This window comes from Telmatherina bonti, assembly GCF_933228915.1.
Source record: "Telmatherina bonti genome assembly, chromosome: 11".
NCBI classification, from domain to species: domain Eukaryota; kingdom Metazoa; phylum Chordata; class Actinopteri; order Atheriniformes; family Telmatherinidae; genus Telmatherina; species Telmatherina bonti.
Genome location: NC_136629.1, coordinates 31,284,046 through 31,302,047, shown reverse-complemented (window position 1 = coordinate 31,302,047; position 18,002 = coordinate 31,284,046). Strand labels below are relative to the sequence as shown.

The window sequence follows — 18,002 nt, the reverse complement described above, 5'->3', positions numbered from 1 at the left end:
TGTGTGTGTGTGTGTGTGTGTGTGTGTGTGTGTGTGTGTGGTAAAGTATGAATAATTAGAACTGAAATAAATAATATTGGAACTCACAGCATGGTTAGGTGGTCTCCAGTATGTCTGGGTTGCCTTGTCATAGTGGTGCTGTGTCCGTTTGTCCATCTGCGTCTCACTCTGTCGTAATGAGGAGGGAGCCCTCTGCTGTTGGCTCTGACACCTGACCTGTCGCCCTTGATGAGACTAGGAGGGGAAAGAAGATGCAGTCTCATAACATGTCAACATTTATTCGTAACGTCACCTAATTATAACACAATTGTTTTAAAATAAAATGTTTCAGTTATGTGTAACAATAAGGAAACTGAAGAGCAACAAAATGTAGTTGGCACAGCTTGATGTCTTTGATTATCTTTAAAACATTATATTATTAGTTTTGATCACAACTGATGGACAAGTTTAAACGCAACAGCAAATAAAGCTCATGATGTTGGAACTGGCATTTTTACAATCATTGGGTGGGCTTTTAGCAGTTTTTTACCATGAGGACTGAAAACTATGATGAAGCCTTGTTCCACCACTACAGCCCCAGTCTGTCAAACGTCAGGGCTGCAGAGCCTGTTGATGTTTTTGAAAAGAGGCTCAAGATCTCTTGATTTAGTTTAGCTTTTAACGGAAGTGTTGTTTATCTTGTTTAGCGTAAATCACTTTATCATCATTTTATTCTTGTTTAACTAATCCTGTTTTATTTATTACAAATGACCCATTTTTGTAACTTTTTCAGTTCAGTTGTTTAAAGCTTTGTTTGATAAGAGCACATTTTTTAAGAGCTCCTTTCCCTAAACCTTCATACCTTTTACTTTGATCAGTTCTTACTGTGTTAGGGTTATTAGATATTCTGCTTTAACATTTTGAACACCAAAAAGTGTTATTTTATATTTCTTGTAACCTTAAGTTTAAATCCAGCCAATAACACCTCTTAAATTAGTCAGAAGTTGTCTAGACCAATCTATTACTGAAAACAAATGTTGAAATCATTTCAAGTTCTTTTTTGTGAAGGCATTATATATTATATTATATTATATTAATCAATCTTTATTTATAAAACACCTTTTATACATTGAAAATGTAGCGTAAAGTGCTTTACATTTAAAAAAAGCACAAATATTTATCTTTTATTTATGACTAAAACATTAAAATACATGCATATATTAATACTACCAGACAGAAACTGCAAGATTTTGCAACTGTTGGTGAAAATTTTACTGCAACTATAACAAGAGGAAAAAGAATATTCTGAGCAAACAGTAGTCGAGCATCTCAACCAGCTTCCGTCACGTCAGGCAGAAAAATCTGTTTTCTGTCAACCTTTCTCCCCATTCCCTGTTCAGCCTTTAGTTCCCTCTGCTTATTTAGGATCCCAAGCTTAATAAGATCCTAAAACCAATTTCATGAAAAGCTGCACATTTAGTAGACTTTTTTTTAAAACTGTGGATAAAACATGATTTTTTTTTCAATTAAATCAGTGAAATTTTATTTATAAAGCACTTACAACCACAGTTGGTCAAAGTGCTGGTCAGAGATAAAAACAAATAAAAAGTAAATAAAAAATATAGTACACTAAAAATAGATTATTAAAATGATGATCAGTACATGAATAACAATTCTATTATACGTCAAAGGCTGATCTAAAAAAAAATGTAGGTCTTTAGCTGAGCTTTAAACAGGGGCAGGTCAGCGATGGAGCGTAACTTCTGGGGCAGAGAGTTGCAGAGTTTGGGCCCGGTGAGATGTCACCAATTGCTCAAATAAGAATGGATGACAAAAACAAACAGGAAGTCTTCACAAGCTTTGAATTCAAAATATTTTTTTCTCATAATGTAGAATATGTCAGATTGGTCATCTAATTAAATCAGTTCAACCCTGAGATATTTGCTAATAGCCCCCACAATTCTCACACTGAATCCTTATAAAGATGACTTAGTTTACAATGCAACTAAATAATCAAAGGTCAGGGTTATTTTCCTCCCACTTCCCCTAGCATTTTCCCTTTCAGAGTCTCTCCACTCATTAAAGTCAGCCACAGATCTGAGAATATGTCCTGGCTTACTGCCTTTGCTTTTGGGTGTAAGGGGTAACAATACTGAACTGAGCAAAGAATCTGGTGTCGGCTGGGTGTTAATTCTAATTGGACAGATACTATGCAGCAGCTAAGCTGGTGGACAGGCCCTGCTTTGACATTTTGGCATTTCTCAATATGGCAGGGATTTGAATAATGCCAGTGAGACATACTATTTTTTTGGCTAACAAGGGAAAAGTGGAGTTGGAGCCAGTCAAAATGGAACAGAACAGACATTGTTGGTAGGCAGGGATAACACAATGGAGTGCATGTGGGAGTAAAGCAAAATCCCATCAGATACTGAATTCACATGCACAATGAACCATATTAGAGCTCGTCTTCTCTTACCATTAAGAAGCCAAACAGTTGGCCCTGTAGTCTGTCACATGGCATGCGATAATCATGCAGTCTTTGTCTCTCATAAAATCTTTTAGCAAAATCTAATAAATGTGGAATGGATGTAAAGGACAGAAAATGAAAGGCAAAAGCAGATGTACTTAACTATCTGCAAAAAGAACTTACATGAAGGGGGGAAACAGATAAAAAGCTACATGAACGCAACAACAGCAGACGCATCTGTATTGATATCTTGCATGTTCTGTCATTCACAGTGTCTTGGCCTTAATAATGTAGTTTTCATCATCAGAGAATGAGAATACCATTTTTATTAACATTTTTTGACTCGTGCATGTGGAATATATCTGAAACAATGATTACATTTGCATTGTCAAATAGAAGATCTTCTATAAATCTGAGCTACTTGCTCAAAATAAATAAGTATTCTTTGCCGGCAACATTTATTAAAACCATTTTTTCTACAGACATTTTTTATTTTCAATCTCACCTATGCAAAATGTAAAATTATAACAAAAACTTAAGAAATACATGGAATTCTCTCCTTCCATGTAAGAAGGAGAGAATGTCACCTTCAATTAGAAAATGTTAGAAAGAACATTAAATTATTTATAAACATTTATTTATAAATTTATAAATAAATTATAAATAATCATCAATATAATTATTTATAAATTTATAAATTTATTTATACATTTATTTATAATTACTTATAAACATTTAATTAAACATTAAATTAAATTAAATTAAATTAAATTAAATGTTAGAAAAAACATAAAAAAATAGAAAAAACCTTCAATTTTCAATTAGAAAATTGAACCTCCAATTAGAAAATGTCACCTTCTTTGAGGTGGTCTTTGTACACTTTTTTTATTATCTATAAATCGGTACATTCTATCTCTGTTTTAGTATGTAAAGGCTTGTTTTTAAATTTGATCCATATTTGGGTGTTGTTTTTTTTATGTAAAGCTCCTACACTGCATTTTGTATGACAAGTGCTACATAAATAACATTTTTAATGACGAATTTTGTCCGTTATCTAAGGAAGAGTGATGGTAGAACTTTGAGGTTCAGTGGTTTAAATACTGTAAAGTTTCCACGCCTCACACAACAGAGTCCCTTTGACAGACTTTTTATCTGTTTGCAGAAACTCACCATTTGTTCTCGCTGATGCTGTTGTTGTAGCTGTTGACACTGCGATGTGAGCTGAGCAATGATCTTGTCTCTGCTCTTCAGCTCTTCTTTAAGCATCTGCACTTCTTTAATCAGGATCTCCAACTGAAAACACACACAAGCAACATGTAGCTGCTTCTCATCAACATCACTGAAAACAAAAGGTAGAGCTTCTTACTTGTGATGCTGTAGTACTGTCTTCCGTTTCCTCAGAAACTACTGTAAAGTCTGTTTCCTCAAGCTGGAAACAAACAAAACACACACACACACAGATGCAGAGCAGTCAGTGAGCAGAATCAATTGCCTTAGGCATGCCTCAAGAGTGGTATTTCGCTTCGGTGAACAAATTTTACTCTTTTGCACATATACTGCGCTGACCCTGAACAGTCTGCAGCAAGTGTTAGATACCAGAGGCAGGGTACCTCATTAAGCATTGATATGTTTATTTTTTTTGCATCTGAGTAACAGTCCCCACTTCAGTGTACTTAATAAAGTACAGCATCTTCGGTGTATTTTTTTCTACAACAGTTTTTATATTTTGTTTACTTCAGTCTTAAATATTCTGTCATATTCTTTGTTTGTTGTCACAGAAACAGAATAAAAAATAAATAAATAAAACAAATGCCAAATGCAAACCAAACGCTAAAAGCAATGTAGTTTATATTGCCAGAAGAACAAAACAGATCAATTTTTATCATTCTCACTTTTTCTAAACAATATTCCTCCAGATATTCATACAAGTTGAGAATGATGAAGTTTGACTGCAAATGTAAAAAGGAGGCGCCATGGATGAGGGACTCTAAGTCCACTGATGCAAAGATTCAGCAAGTGAAGGCTCATACGCCATCATCATCATCATTTTAAAAGAAAAAAAAATGCAATTAAGCACAGAGCTACATATGAGTCCAATTATATTTTACCTCCTTTGATGCCTATAGTGTTTGCCTAATTACAGTAAACATGCAGAACATGTCTGAAGGAGACATTTCATTCAGATGCAAACATGAACATTAATATCCACCAAACAGCAGCTAAATAAAGTCAGGACATTAAATATAATTTTGTTTTATTGAGGGTGCAGTTGAGGGGCTTATGTCTGTGCATATCTTTAACTGCATAGAGTGGACTGTGTTTTTATAGAGTGCAGGTTTTATGAGTCTGTCATATAGCTATGTGCAAATTTTCATAAGCTGATACTTTTTATTTCTCTTCACCAAGTCATCCTATCTTTTTTTCCCTCTCTAAAAGAATTTGCCTGAATGACAAAGCAGCATCTGTCAAAGTATCTGCTTCATAGACACACTCACACATACACTCAAGCAAAGATGCAAGTTTGAATGTACAGCAGAGAAGCATTTCAAATGCTTCAAAGAACATTTCAAATAAAAGTGCTCACCTACTGGTCCTTTTAAATAAAACTAGTCAAAGACTTTATGTCTCTTCTCCTACAAATTTTATGTTAATACCCTTCCTTTCTTTAAAACATTAACTCTAACCAACATTATCTCTTACAGCCTACTTGAGCTTTTTCTGAAAATACATTTCATATTGCTCATGCTGAACACTGTAATACAGTGACTTTAAGCAAACTTAAGAAGATTATTCAAACTGCTTCTCTGCCAAGAAAGCTGTTTTTAACAGACAAAACAGCAGCTGAAACACAAAATCCTGACAGCAAACAGCATGCAGACAAAAACTGCCTGGTAAATGCATGTTCATGTGACACAACAGCATTGGAAGATAAAGGATATAAGATGTCTGTGTGCACCTATACTTTAATCAATGCAGGAATACATTTTTTGTTTGTTTGTTTGTTTTTTACAAGTTTACATGATTCTGCATGTGTGTCTCTGACCTGTAGTAATGTCTTGAGTCTGAGCAGCTGATTCTTGAGTAAGGTGCAGTCCTGAGTCATGTGCTCGAGTGCAAGTTCATCCAGCATTGGTCTGCAGTCATGCTGCCTGCTTTCAGACTGGACAGGCCCTGATGAGATCCTTGAGGCATTCAGTCCATCATAATGCTGGAAGATATGAGCCCTGAGCCAGAAAACACAGTTTACATGGCATTAGATAGACAAAAAGCCTAAATAAACCTTTTTCTAAACTTTTTAGCCTGTTGTTCATTTTTACACTTTAACTGCAAGCCTGACTAACCTGCTATTATTGTAGAAGTGGTCTGGTCCACTATAGCGGTGGTGTTTACGCCGCTGTCCCTGGCGACTGGTCCGCTCTGAGCGCTCATTATGGGACATTCTGTTAAAGTCTATACAGAAACAATGTATAACAACAGTGAGGTATTAAAAAGAAAAGAAAATATGCACCAGAAAAAGAGGGACATATATGCATTCTTTCTAATATTTCATGGTGTATTGTAAAAGCAATATATTGCAAATATACAGAATAATACTTAAACATGTCTACTGATGTTGCAGCCTTTTTGACTCAAAATGAAAATAAACATCTGTAAATTAGATCTTTGTTTTGTTTTTTTTTCTTTCCATTTTGTTTGTTACTTTCTTCTACAACTAATGAATACACATTCACTCAAAAATACACACTCCACAAATTTGTGACAATTTTTACCATCATTCTTGAATATCTTCAATAAAATCCTTATCAGATTAATCTCATTCTTTAATTCTCTCAATTGTCTCTACCATGAAAACATCAAAGATCTATTTGCACACTGACAAGCCAATTCATTTTGAAGGATGCACTGCAAAGGGACACAGTATTTTAGAGCCACTCAGCTGTATACAGCTGTGAAATGAACTGTGACCACAACAAAATTCACAAAACAGTGCATGATCACCAGGAAATCAAGAGGACCCTTTTTATATGCAAGATACTCTGGTAAGCTGATAAAAATAAAAAGCAGGATCCAATCAATTTAACAGCAGTGTCTGAAATACTTTTTACACCCAGTCACCACATAGCTCAAGAGCAGACAGTCTGCTTCATACAGACCTGTTACATACCAAGAAACTTAGTTGCTTCAAATGACGTGATTTCAGCTCAGGAAAAAAAATCCTATGAAGTTCTACAAACTGAATACATTCCAATAGAAAAGAGGAGCCCAAACACGAAGAAAAACAGAAAACGGAGAGAAAAAGTCCTTGTCCAGTCAGCTGGTGAGTTGTTAAAGGGCCAGAGAGAAAGTCAACCCGGCTCTCAGCCTTCCTGGTCCTGTCTTTGTTTACAGGCTTGTTTTTCTGGGAACTCCCTTGGAAGAGAAGCTGGGGAGAGAGCTCTATGGAGGGGCTGGTGAGAAAACAACTGAGGTGACTGGTTTGTGTCCAAGCTAGGAAGTCACCAGCTGAGACGGGAGAGCTGTGGCCTCACTCCCATCAACAGATCTGACAGCTGGATGAAAACACTCCATGAATTCCCTTCTATCCATTTTGTCTCTCCTTCTTCCTGTTTTGTGGCAGTCAGGGTCTCTTCAGGAGAAACACCCTTCCGTCTGCCACATCTCAGGGCCAGCCCTATGGGATGGGTCTAACTGGACTTTGTAGCGTGTGTTTTCACGCTGCCTCTCATGACATTAACTCTACCCATGACATGGCGAGCTATAAATATGACTGCAACCCGAAAAGGAGTAGGAAGGGATGACGGCCCTGTTCACATTCCTCTGGAGGGAACATTCCTCTCCCTCTCTTTAACTCCTTTCTATGGAACAAGGACATCACAGTTAATTTCAACCTATTATATTAGGGGTGGAACTTGATTAAAAATATTAATCTAATTAATTAAAACATGCTAATATATTTATCTTGCTTAAACACTTGTCAAAAGCAACATTTCTTTTATTTAAATGGATTTTAGTAGATGACTGTATCAGATATCTCTGGCCAAAACTGAACAGACCTAAAGTAAAAATGTCATTTTAAGTACCTGTACTATATCTTTCTTTCTAATTAAGAGTCTACATTTTGCAACTTTGCAAGCTTCATCTTCAGTCTGGTCATGGAGCCCGAAAGCAGGCGGTTGCGGCTGCATGACGACCAAGACTTTCGTGAGCGCTTCTGGACAGTGGAGAAGCCTGCGCAGCACCCGAGGCTCATTGAGAAGAGGATGATATGTGCTTTTACATCAGTCTCCAAAAGTCTTCAGTAACACCAGACCAAGTGCATTTTGTATTTAAGTGGATGGAAGGGCCAGAAAACTTGCTAAACATAGCAAGAAAGTCTCCAAGTTGTTTGCCAATCTCCCATGTGGGCACCAGTGTATTCGGTGTTCTAGGAAAACATTAGTCAACAAATGTTCCATGTTGCTTGGAATGTGAACTGTGATTATGTTTAAAGCTTTAATTAAGCTGTAATTAATTATTTGTACTTACAATAACTTTTTAGATTATTTATTATTTATTGTCAGGAGTCCTTATTAGTGGATATTAATATCTGACAGTAAGCGGGGACAGATCAGACGGCAGCAGCTATGCGTATAAACTTTTTTTTTTTTTCAGCATGGGTGTAGCACAGAGGTAAACATCTCCTGCACTGATGGCAGCTGGATGGAAAACAGTTGTGAGATTTGTCCTAGTCATTAAAAAAAAATGGTTGAAGGGTCTTAATACTCGCTTCATACAGCAACAGAACCACTAAGCTGGAAAATCTGCAAGTTGCCAGCTGTTTTGCATACTTCACAGGTAAATGTGCAGTCAAAACTGAGGTGCACCAATTCAAATGCACATGCACAAGGTATTTGCAGTGGTAAAGACAGCTTTGTTCATGTTGTTCATAGATCTTAAGCCTGTGAGATTCAGTGAACTAGTACATTAAAGCCATCGGCAATGAATGGCTCTATGAGAGGAAAGAGAAAGAGAACAGAAGAGAAAAAAAAATTCATTTCCAAGAAATCATTATATTTCATGACAGGAAAGGTCAGTCCTCAACCTTTCCTCTTCCATACAACATAATACCATAAAACATGAAAACCCAGAATGTTCTCAGCAGGGTTTTCACATGATCTGATTACTTTTAACCATAAGGAAGCTCTTTTACTCAAATTTCATGAGGCTTGAATAGTGTTAAGTACAATAAATGAATTTCTAGATGAAAATAGAGGATGTGAACAAATAAGTCGTTAGAGCAACACTGTAATACTCCTGTCAATAGAAATATAACCATAAACTGTTGCTACTAAATCTGTTTATGCACTTCAGCTGTTTCAATGATTGTGAAAACCTCTGTGTGTCTGTACATATAAGGGAAAACAGACTTCTGGCTGAATAATACAAGTTCACTGAACAGCATTTATCCAAAGTGTTTCATTGTAATTTAATAATTCTCCTACAAAAGTATTAAAACAGTGACGGAACATAATAACGCAACAAGCAATCCATTAAAAAAGTTCAATGGATTTTGCAAAGGCAAATCTTCACCCAAGGCAATGCAGGATTCAATTTATTCAAGCCATTACATCCCACAGAAGGAGTGTGCTGGAAATGGAAAGCTCAGACCTTGGTGATACATTAATTCACAATTATGATCAAAACAGTTTTGCTGGAGGTAACCGCTTATACAAAAATAATGGACAACCTCCAGCCTACGAAGCTTAAGTATTTGCCATGGCCACAGAATTACCTCACAAGTTTTTACCCTTATGTAGCGTAACTACAAGATGTGGAGAACTCTGTGTGAGTGTGTGTGTGTGTGTGCTAACCGTGAAAGCCATCCTCTGGGAGGTCCACATCCAGCATGAGGTCATCATCATCCAAATCTCCAGTTCCTGGAAGGTCCAGGTTGTTCAGGATATCCTAAGAACCACAACATGGTAGATACCATAAAATTCATTACAAGACCATCTCAACATATACTTTGGTACATAAGCCACTGCCTCATTTTGATTCTGGATAAAGTTATTTATGGAAGACAAACTCAGAGGCAGAAATAAGACACATGAAACTTAGATACTTAAATACTGAAGCAATAATAACAGGAGCCTTTTAAGCTTATGAGTGACGTCGATTAGAAACTGCCTGAAATACCACGCTTTCCTGTTGCACAAATCATGAGATGCACAAAGCAGTTTGTAGCTTAATGTTTTCTTTTAAATCATAATTATTTATTTTTCCTAATTACTTGGGTTATTAACAATTAATATGAGTTAATAAACTAACTAATCAATGTTTCACTCTTTTTTTTTTTCTTTTTTACTTCAAATATGATTCTCTCACTCTGAAAGAACAACAGAAGACAGTGGTCTTCCATACATTAAGATACACACACTATGCAGAGCCGCACATCTGGAAGAAAAAAACATCCAATTATGAATGATAATGTGAAATGCTTTGAAAACCAACAAAAACACTTCTCATAAAAGCCTAAAAATATGGACCTCGTCTGAGTGTGGTGCTACTGCGCACCAAATATTTCAAAGCAAACCCAAAGGCAGAAAAAAAAAAAGAATCAATAGTTCAAAGCTGGATTTTCAAGACATTTTTGTGCTTTATGAAGCTTAATTGACAGGCTTTGACTAGAAGACACAGGCAGAAAATTATTGAATATCTAGCGTATTGCACAATAACTGAATGGTGCTGAGTGTCTTAGACTTAACGATGAAGGAATTATGAAGGACATAGTACAAACAAAATCTGTTTCTGCAGTCTTTTATATACTGCCAGTGAAGACGTGGGTGGCATGTTTGCCTTTTGAAGAGTCAGTGTACAAATCAACCTGTCTTCTTTGTTTTAACCCTCTCTTGCATCTTGTGTTCTCATTTATACTCAGTTCTTTCCCCATCGCCTGCATCTTATTGCCCTCTTGCCTCTAATCTAGTTACTTTTGCCCTCTGGATGTTTTCTATATTTTAAAGTACAAGTCAGACAAATGCTTCATGAAACAATTCATAAAGATAAATTTTAAAACATCTATTCTGCCCTGAGCCCTTCTAATGGGAACTGAGCTCTTTTCATGAGGCACTTGCTTCTAAGTTTGTGTGTTCTATTGTTTTGTTGAATTGTACAAACTGTGATATTAAGATACAGACCTGAGGTACTTTTGCATTTTTACGCGAGTCAAGATATTCAAACGCTTCCTGTCTGAGATTTTGCATAATAGACTTCAACCCTAAGGTACCACGGAAGGATGTCATGGAAGGGTTATAGAAGAAGAAAAAGATTAAAGTTTCATTGTGGAGGACGGCTCATCAGACTGTAAAGAATTATATAAAATCTTGACCAGAAACGTTCTTTAAATGCTACATTATACAGGTGAGAGACAAAAACTAAATACCTCTTTGTGACAAATATTTTTGCTGTTTAAACATAATCTTGCATGCTTTCATTTTGCATGATATATTACTATTATTACTATTACTGGTTTATGCAATTGCCATTGTCTGCGAAGAAAGTGCATTTAATTTCAGACATGTGGTCTTATTTCTTTCTTTCCATTGTTCCAGGATTATTTGTGTCAAACAGCAGTTATTATAACAAAAAGGGCAGCTGGAAGTCAAAGTTAGCGAGATGTCTTTCTTGCATTTCTAAATCTTTTACGCATTTCTAGAAAAGAAATGTTTAAAACCATTTTATAATGCAGAAATCTCCTAAGGCCAGATAAAGGTAGGATATAGCCTTTTATCATTTGTTTGCGAGATCTAGAGTTTATGTTGAATTTATTTATTCTGCACACAGCAGAGGGGATTTAGTTGGACGGAGACTTCTTGGTTACATAGTTTGTTGTTACAGTGTTGTTATGTTGACATCAAAACATAAAAATAAATAAAACATCAAGACCTATGAGGAGTGTCCATGTGGTTTTGCACATTTGCATTTTTCAAAAATTATTTTTTTGTGTAAAATAATCCTGATTGTACAAATCGTGACTGTTTCTTTGACAATAATCATACCCAAAAAATATATAATTTTGACATCCTTAGTACCACATAGTTTAACAAATGAAGGAGTTATGTACAAAGGTTATGCACTTGCAACTTTGTTCTGCATGGTGTGCACTGTAGAGGCTGTCCAGAGTGAAAATAGAGAGAAAGGGGTGACATATATAATTTCACGAACAAGGGAAATAAACAAACTGGTTTCTTTCTGCAGACGAGCTGTGAGACAAAAACCAAAACCAAACAAAACTGGCAAGTCAGGTTAGATCTAAAATCCAAAATATGCTTAGAAAACTGAAATGTTTGCATGTTATCCAGCTTGTATCACTTTGTGAGGTACATTTATAGTGGGATCAAAATGCTGGTTCATACAATATTCTGTTAAAGAGTATTTAAACATGTCAACATGGGGAGCAAATACAGCAGCCATCTCCCAGCTCCAATGTTTGAACCACTGCCATCCTGTAGAGAAATATCATTCACTTCACTGTGGAAGGCCAAAGCAGCTTAAGGTGCTAAAATAAATTCAGGGCAACCTCTGCTGGGGAGTGAGCAGCAAATTGGATTAAGGTGTATGTTCAAAATCGCCCTCGAGTCCTCACACTGGTCAAAGTATGAGAGAAATCACATCTCTTGCACAGACAGGCCTCAGGTTGATTGATCAGATCTTTAGCTAAAATGTACTGGAAAAAAAAAAGTTGATGTTTTCCCTACATACAGGTGATCTAAAATACATAAGAAAAAACTATCACATTTTTCACTGAGATCCCTTTTGTTGTGTGTTAGCACCACATAAATATCACATTGTTATTCTTACTGATCTGAGTCTTTAAAATTTCTGTAAAGTAATGAAAACCTTGATTTGTGAATTCAGAGATGAACACATAAAATCAGTCAAGCTGCATGTAAACAGTTGTTTTAACTCAGTAATTATTCTTGTGGTTTTCCCTGTCAGAATGGCTTGAATGCCACACATGACATCCATAATGTAGACACATAAGATTTAATCCGCCAAAACAAATCCAGCAGCATGGACAACATTCAAAATCTAGGTGAAGATCTTCCACCCCAATCTGTTTTATAACAGTCTGCTCTCATCATCAGCTGAATCTTAAAACACACACAGCAGGATTAAAATCCTGATCAAAGCCTTCAAAATCATTTTGAGGTTAAGGTTCCTTCAGTTTGTCAGTGAACACTTACACTGCCTGGGTGCCTGAATAACCTCACATTCAGAACTTGCGAATACCGACTCTGAACACATCTTTTGAAGACTTCTGTTAGAAACTTTAAATTAGCATAGTAGGTTTTAATCAGGAAAAATAGCAAAGTTGGACTGTTCATTCTTTTTGGTTCAACTGTCAAATGAAAACCACACATACACTCACACACATAAATGTAGCACTAGATAAGAGCATAAAAATCAATATGTGCCAGGGAGAAGTTTTTAGACTGGCTGTACTTGTTCTCAAGACATTTTCTGTCCTTCACTTTATTTTTTCCTTCTCCAATCATATGAAGAAGGCTACTCTTTCCAACCCACTAACACTTCCTTTCTTATGAAATATCACTCTGGCTAATGTGAGGCAGACATGGACATCCCATATTCCTTTATTTCCCCAAATCATTCATATTTGATTGCCAAATACTTTTTAAAAAGATAATGTAATGACGAAATAGCACAATACCACAACACTAAACAGACATGTGTTTGTGAGGTTGTCTGAGAAGGAGAGCGAGAAGGTGGAGAATATTTCTCATGTGTGACATTAGCCGGTCCAACTCTGCAGCTTCTTTTTCTGTATCTTTAGAGTAATTGGTGGTCTTGACGGAGGACATGTCTTCAGTTTCGGTCATTTCTGTATGTGGCTGTCATATGCAACATGTGTGTCATAAGTAGCTTGTGGAGCTGGTGCCTGTTTGTGTCATGTGAGTTTGAGAGGAGAGCTGACACACAAACAATATTACTTTTAGAAGAGAGCAGCTGTGAGAAAAGGCTAAAACAGGGTTTTGTGAGTAAGGTGCAGGGCTGATCAACTACTGTCAGGTTAACAAAGTAATTCATATTTTACAGAGTAGAAATTCATTATTTCTCAAATAGAAGTTATGCCATTGAAAAGTCCAGACAGGATCCTGTAGATGCAGACTATCAGGGCCAATAGAAACTCGGTCTCTGGAACACAATAAGATATTACAGCTGAGTTTTTTTAAAGCATCAGAATACTGACACTGAATAAGAGATTACCATTGATTTAGTTGAGAAAGAAAGTATATCTAAATTTTTCCTTAAGAAAATATTCTGACCACAGTTGACCACAGAAGAGCATCTAGATTAATAAAACAAAATAATATCTCTCTGGCATGTACAGAGATTCTCCAGTGTGAAGACAGAATGCTGCTGAATGTTAATAGAGAAGCTTAATAAAGGCGAGGAAAGGAAGAAATTCTATGTTCAGCATGAAAAAGCATGAAAGCAGACTTCAACATCTGTAAGTGAATTAGCAATGGTGTGACACACTGCATGATTTTAAGGAAAAAAAAAACAAAAAAAAACCTGTGGTGGAGTCTGGCCCAGAGTTATCCTATGCTTGTAAGGATGTGCCCACTGAACAGCAGAATTTCACACTTGACAAATAAGCACTGGCTGCTTCCCGCTTGCAGACATGTGTGTTTGACTTTCTGTGTGTGTCTCACTGTTATAACAAAAACCAAGCAAGTAAAGTCTGAGAAGCTTTCACACGCACACATGCAGACATATCTGAATACATACCACATCTATAAGACTGTGGCATCTTTCCTTTTGCACAAAACATTCCTTAACTCTTACACTACATGTAACCAGCACCATCAAATCAAGTCTAAACCCTCCGAAATTACTTTGTACCAGTGGGGAGAAAATTAATGTAATGATGAAGGAAACACAGCTGCTTAGTGAAAGTGTAAAACATTATCCTAGCAGGCCAATACTAATGTCATCAAATATGAAAGATGAAAACAACAAATACATCACCAGTTCAGAACAACACCTGTAGAGGGAAAAGAAAGAGAAAGATTGACACATTGAGACATAGAGGTTTACGGACTTGGTAGTGAGGTAGTGAGAATCATTTGGATTGTTTACATTTGTCATTGGAACACTGATCCTGCTAAAAATAACAGCATTCTTTATTTTCATGTCTCGTTTCTGCTGTTATGCCGTGCACAGGGAACCATTCAGGGACACAAAGGCAGTGCAGACGAGGCCCACCGAGGGAAACTGTTAAGTGAGTGATGGCAGCTGCAGAAGAGAGCAGGGAACTCTTGAATCAGCAGTTTGTTTTTCCAAGATTTATCTTTTTCCCATTTGGGTTAGCCCTCAAGATGTTTGTATTGTTGACAGCATAACAATGTGCCATTTGTTCCATACTGAATATATTGGTTGTACCCGTAGACAGTCACATAACATGGAAGAAATAACCGATTGATAAAAATCTAAGAAAAATGGCCGATATAATAAGCTAAGACTTTGCAGAATTTAACATGGACGACTGTCGTTAATTCGTTCACATTTAATTTAGAGACTTTATTAAGTCCATTATTTTTTTTGCATATGATATATACATCATAAGAAGCTACTTACCCAGAAAATGTCAATTATCTTCCGATTTGAATATTTTTCTCTACATGTCTGTATACTTTAAAATTTTCAAGAGTAAAATAAATACTCAGAAATACATGGGTGACTTGTCTTGAAAGGCTGTGATTGTAAAATTTATAATGAGTCACGTCATCCAATTAAGTATTTAAGGTGATGATGTGACTTTTCAGCAGAACTCTGCTCTGAAACAAGAGGATCCATGAACTTGACCTTTTCCAGCAGGCGTACATTCACCGTCCAAAAAGGGGTTACTGGGAAGTCCAGTCTAAAAGGAAATTTTAGTTGGGGCATAGTAATCAAGTTCCACTGCTCTTATCTAATTTTTCTCTGAAAGGTTAACAGTAAACAAGAATAAGTTTGAGCAAATTGTTACAGATGCACTGTGTGGACCGTGAGCATTACAGCAAACCACAGCGATGCCAGTAAATCTATAGACCATATTAATTTCTCAAGATTCTTAATTCAATCTTGCCTTTGAAAGTGGTTTTGGGTTTATCCTTCCTATCTGCTGTTATTGCAGACATTTTTCCTGGCTTGTTCTCAATACGTGGCCACTTTGAACAGTGTAACTGTGGTAATTATGGGAAAAAGGTACAAACAAAACTGAGGTTTTCTCTTGAAGGGTTGCTTCTGTCAGTAAACATGCCAAACAAAATCAAAAGCCTTAAGCCTCATTAATGCAACGGCAAGGCTGGTGCACTAGCAGCATGTTTCATAAATGGCTGAGCACTCTGCACACAAGCAGCTTAAGCACCTCAGTCATTTAGACACTAATGAATTGACCTGTCTCAGCCTGGCTCAACAAAAGCCCACAATTAGTGACAAAGTAAATAAATCAGCTATAAGAAGCAGCAGCACTTCTCCAGCTTTGAAAAAAGACAAAAAAGAGGAAACTGAAGGGTTTTGAAATTTCTGTGGTCCTGTCATTTTTTTTATCTGAGATTTTTAACCAGAATTTGTCAGATAAGAGACGGAAAATGTGAGAAATGATAAGAAGCTGAGAAAATAAATGTAAATGAGACACAAACGTAAGCCTTTTTAAAATTAATTAAAACAAAATCCAATCAGTTAATACAATAAAAGTTCATCTGCGCCAGCGCCAAGAGCTTGCCATATCAACAGGCATGTTGGTCTTTGTTGTGTTTTATGAGAGACTGTAACGGCATTTATGACATTTACCTCCATCTGCCTCAGGTAAACAAAAAGGGATAGAGGAGCACATCGTGACATCCCTTGCCTCACGTCTCATGAATTTTTCTGTTGAACACTGGGACTGAATATATTCACCTGGAGCTTATTATCACAATAATTACTTTTCAGTTTCTCAAAATTAATTTTCTGTGTTAATAAAAGGTCCTAAATAACACATATTTGTACAAGAGTACATAACCTCAGGTCATTAATAAAATTATTTTAAAAACTCCAACAATAACTTCTATTTAGCCAAGATGCTGCAGGAATTTAGAAACTCACTGTATAGAAGTGTAAAAATGGATAAATATTAGGAATACTTATATTATACCATATTTATAATGTGTTGTCAGCAAGCTATGAGAGTCACATGTTTGACAAATGTTCAGCAGAAATTTTAAAACTTTGCCGCGAGTGTTGCTGCCATGGCCATCTAATAGTGTACTGTATGTCTAATCCAACACATTAATGATAATTTAGGAAGTGCTTTCAAAAGTTTAAGCATGAAATGGGTTCAGGAATACAGATTCTGTTGATACACCAAGATGAGGCCTGAAAAACATGAAGTGATTGTGAAATGTGTCCCTCAATTTCAGCACCAGCTTTGTAAAGCTGGTATTGTGCTCATCAGCATAGCACATCACAGGAATGTCATTATAAGCTCAGGTAGCCCACTCTGATTTGCACCGAGGTATATGAATACAGACGCAGCCACGAATCAACAGAAAAACGTGACACACACAAATAAGTCACACTTTGAAGCACAACCTCATGGTGCAACCCAAAGGATGCACAGTGCCACCAAGTGGTCTGAACAAGCCACTGCGGTCTGCCAAAATAACTGAGTATGCAACCAACCTTCTGAAATTACAGTTACAGATACATAAATACTATTAACAGTGGTATTTCTATAACTCATGGATAAAAGCTTTTACCATATGACTGTAGAGTAGAGAAAGTAGAGCTCTGGACTATGATTCAGTCCCTAGTGACTTTGTTTAGATCAGGTCCTTTTCCCTGCATCTAATGCACAGTATGTACAAAAAAAAGAAGCAGCTTTTATGTCTAATTCCTAATTCCTACAGGGAGCATTTTATTCAACTACCCATCAGTCAAGTTTTGATAATACACATGTTGTGTTAAAAGACGTTATGTTGTATAAATCATGTTGAAAGCAGGCTGCTTTGTGGCAGGATTATATGAGTGGCTTTCTTCAGTTCATTACAAGCAACTATTTACTCAGCGAGCATGAGTAGAATGAGAAGTGAGACACCAACAGATGGAGAGGAAATGGCAGAAAAAGGGGTGGAGATTGAGGGAACTCAGTATATCCAATTACAGTAAGTGGCTGCATTTCATCTAATCAAATAGCTCAGTTAAAAATCTTACAGGCAGATTTCCCATAGAGCTAATCTTCACACATCAGCAATGAGCCACTCCATTTTTCTCTCCATCTTTCTTTTATTCAGCTTCAGCCATTTTCCTTTTCACTATTCTTCCCCCTAGCTCTGCCGCTCAATCATTAGACCTTCCCCTGCCCTGCAAGTGCTGTGTCACTACTGCCTTCTTCTGACCAGAGATGCGTACCCCAACTCATATTTATGAAGCAAATAACTTCTTGACTGATTTCTGGGATGTTGAACTTCATGGCACAAAAACAAAGATGCAAATTAAGTATACTTAAAAGTAATATATCATATATACA

At 36.4% G+C, this 18,002-nt stretch overlaps 1 protein-coding gene across 1 annotated transcript in view; it reads right to left on the bottom strand.

Moving 5' to 3' along the window:
- The window catches only part of ccser2a (coiled-coil serine-rich protein 2a), a gene marked incomplete at its 5' end in the record, with an annotated part of 37,236 nt that overhangs the window by 15,032 nt on the left and 4,202 nt on the right, over window positions 1-18,002 (bottom strand). The window contains 6 exon segments of the mRNA XM_079248695.1: window positions 88-234; window positions 3,617-3,739; window positions 3,813-3,875; window positions 5,490-5,670; window positions 5,788-5,896; window positions 9,298-9,391. Coding sequence (XP_079104821.1) covers window positions 88-234; window positions 3,617-3,739; window positions 3,813-3,875; window positions 5,490-5,670; window positions 5,788-5,896; window positions 9,298-9,391 — 717 coding nt within the window.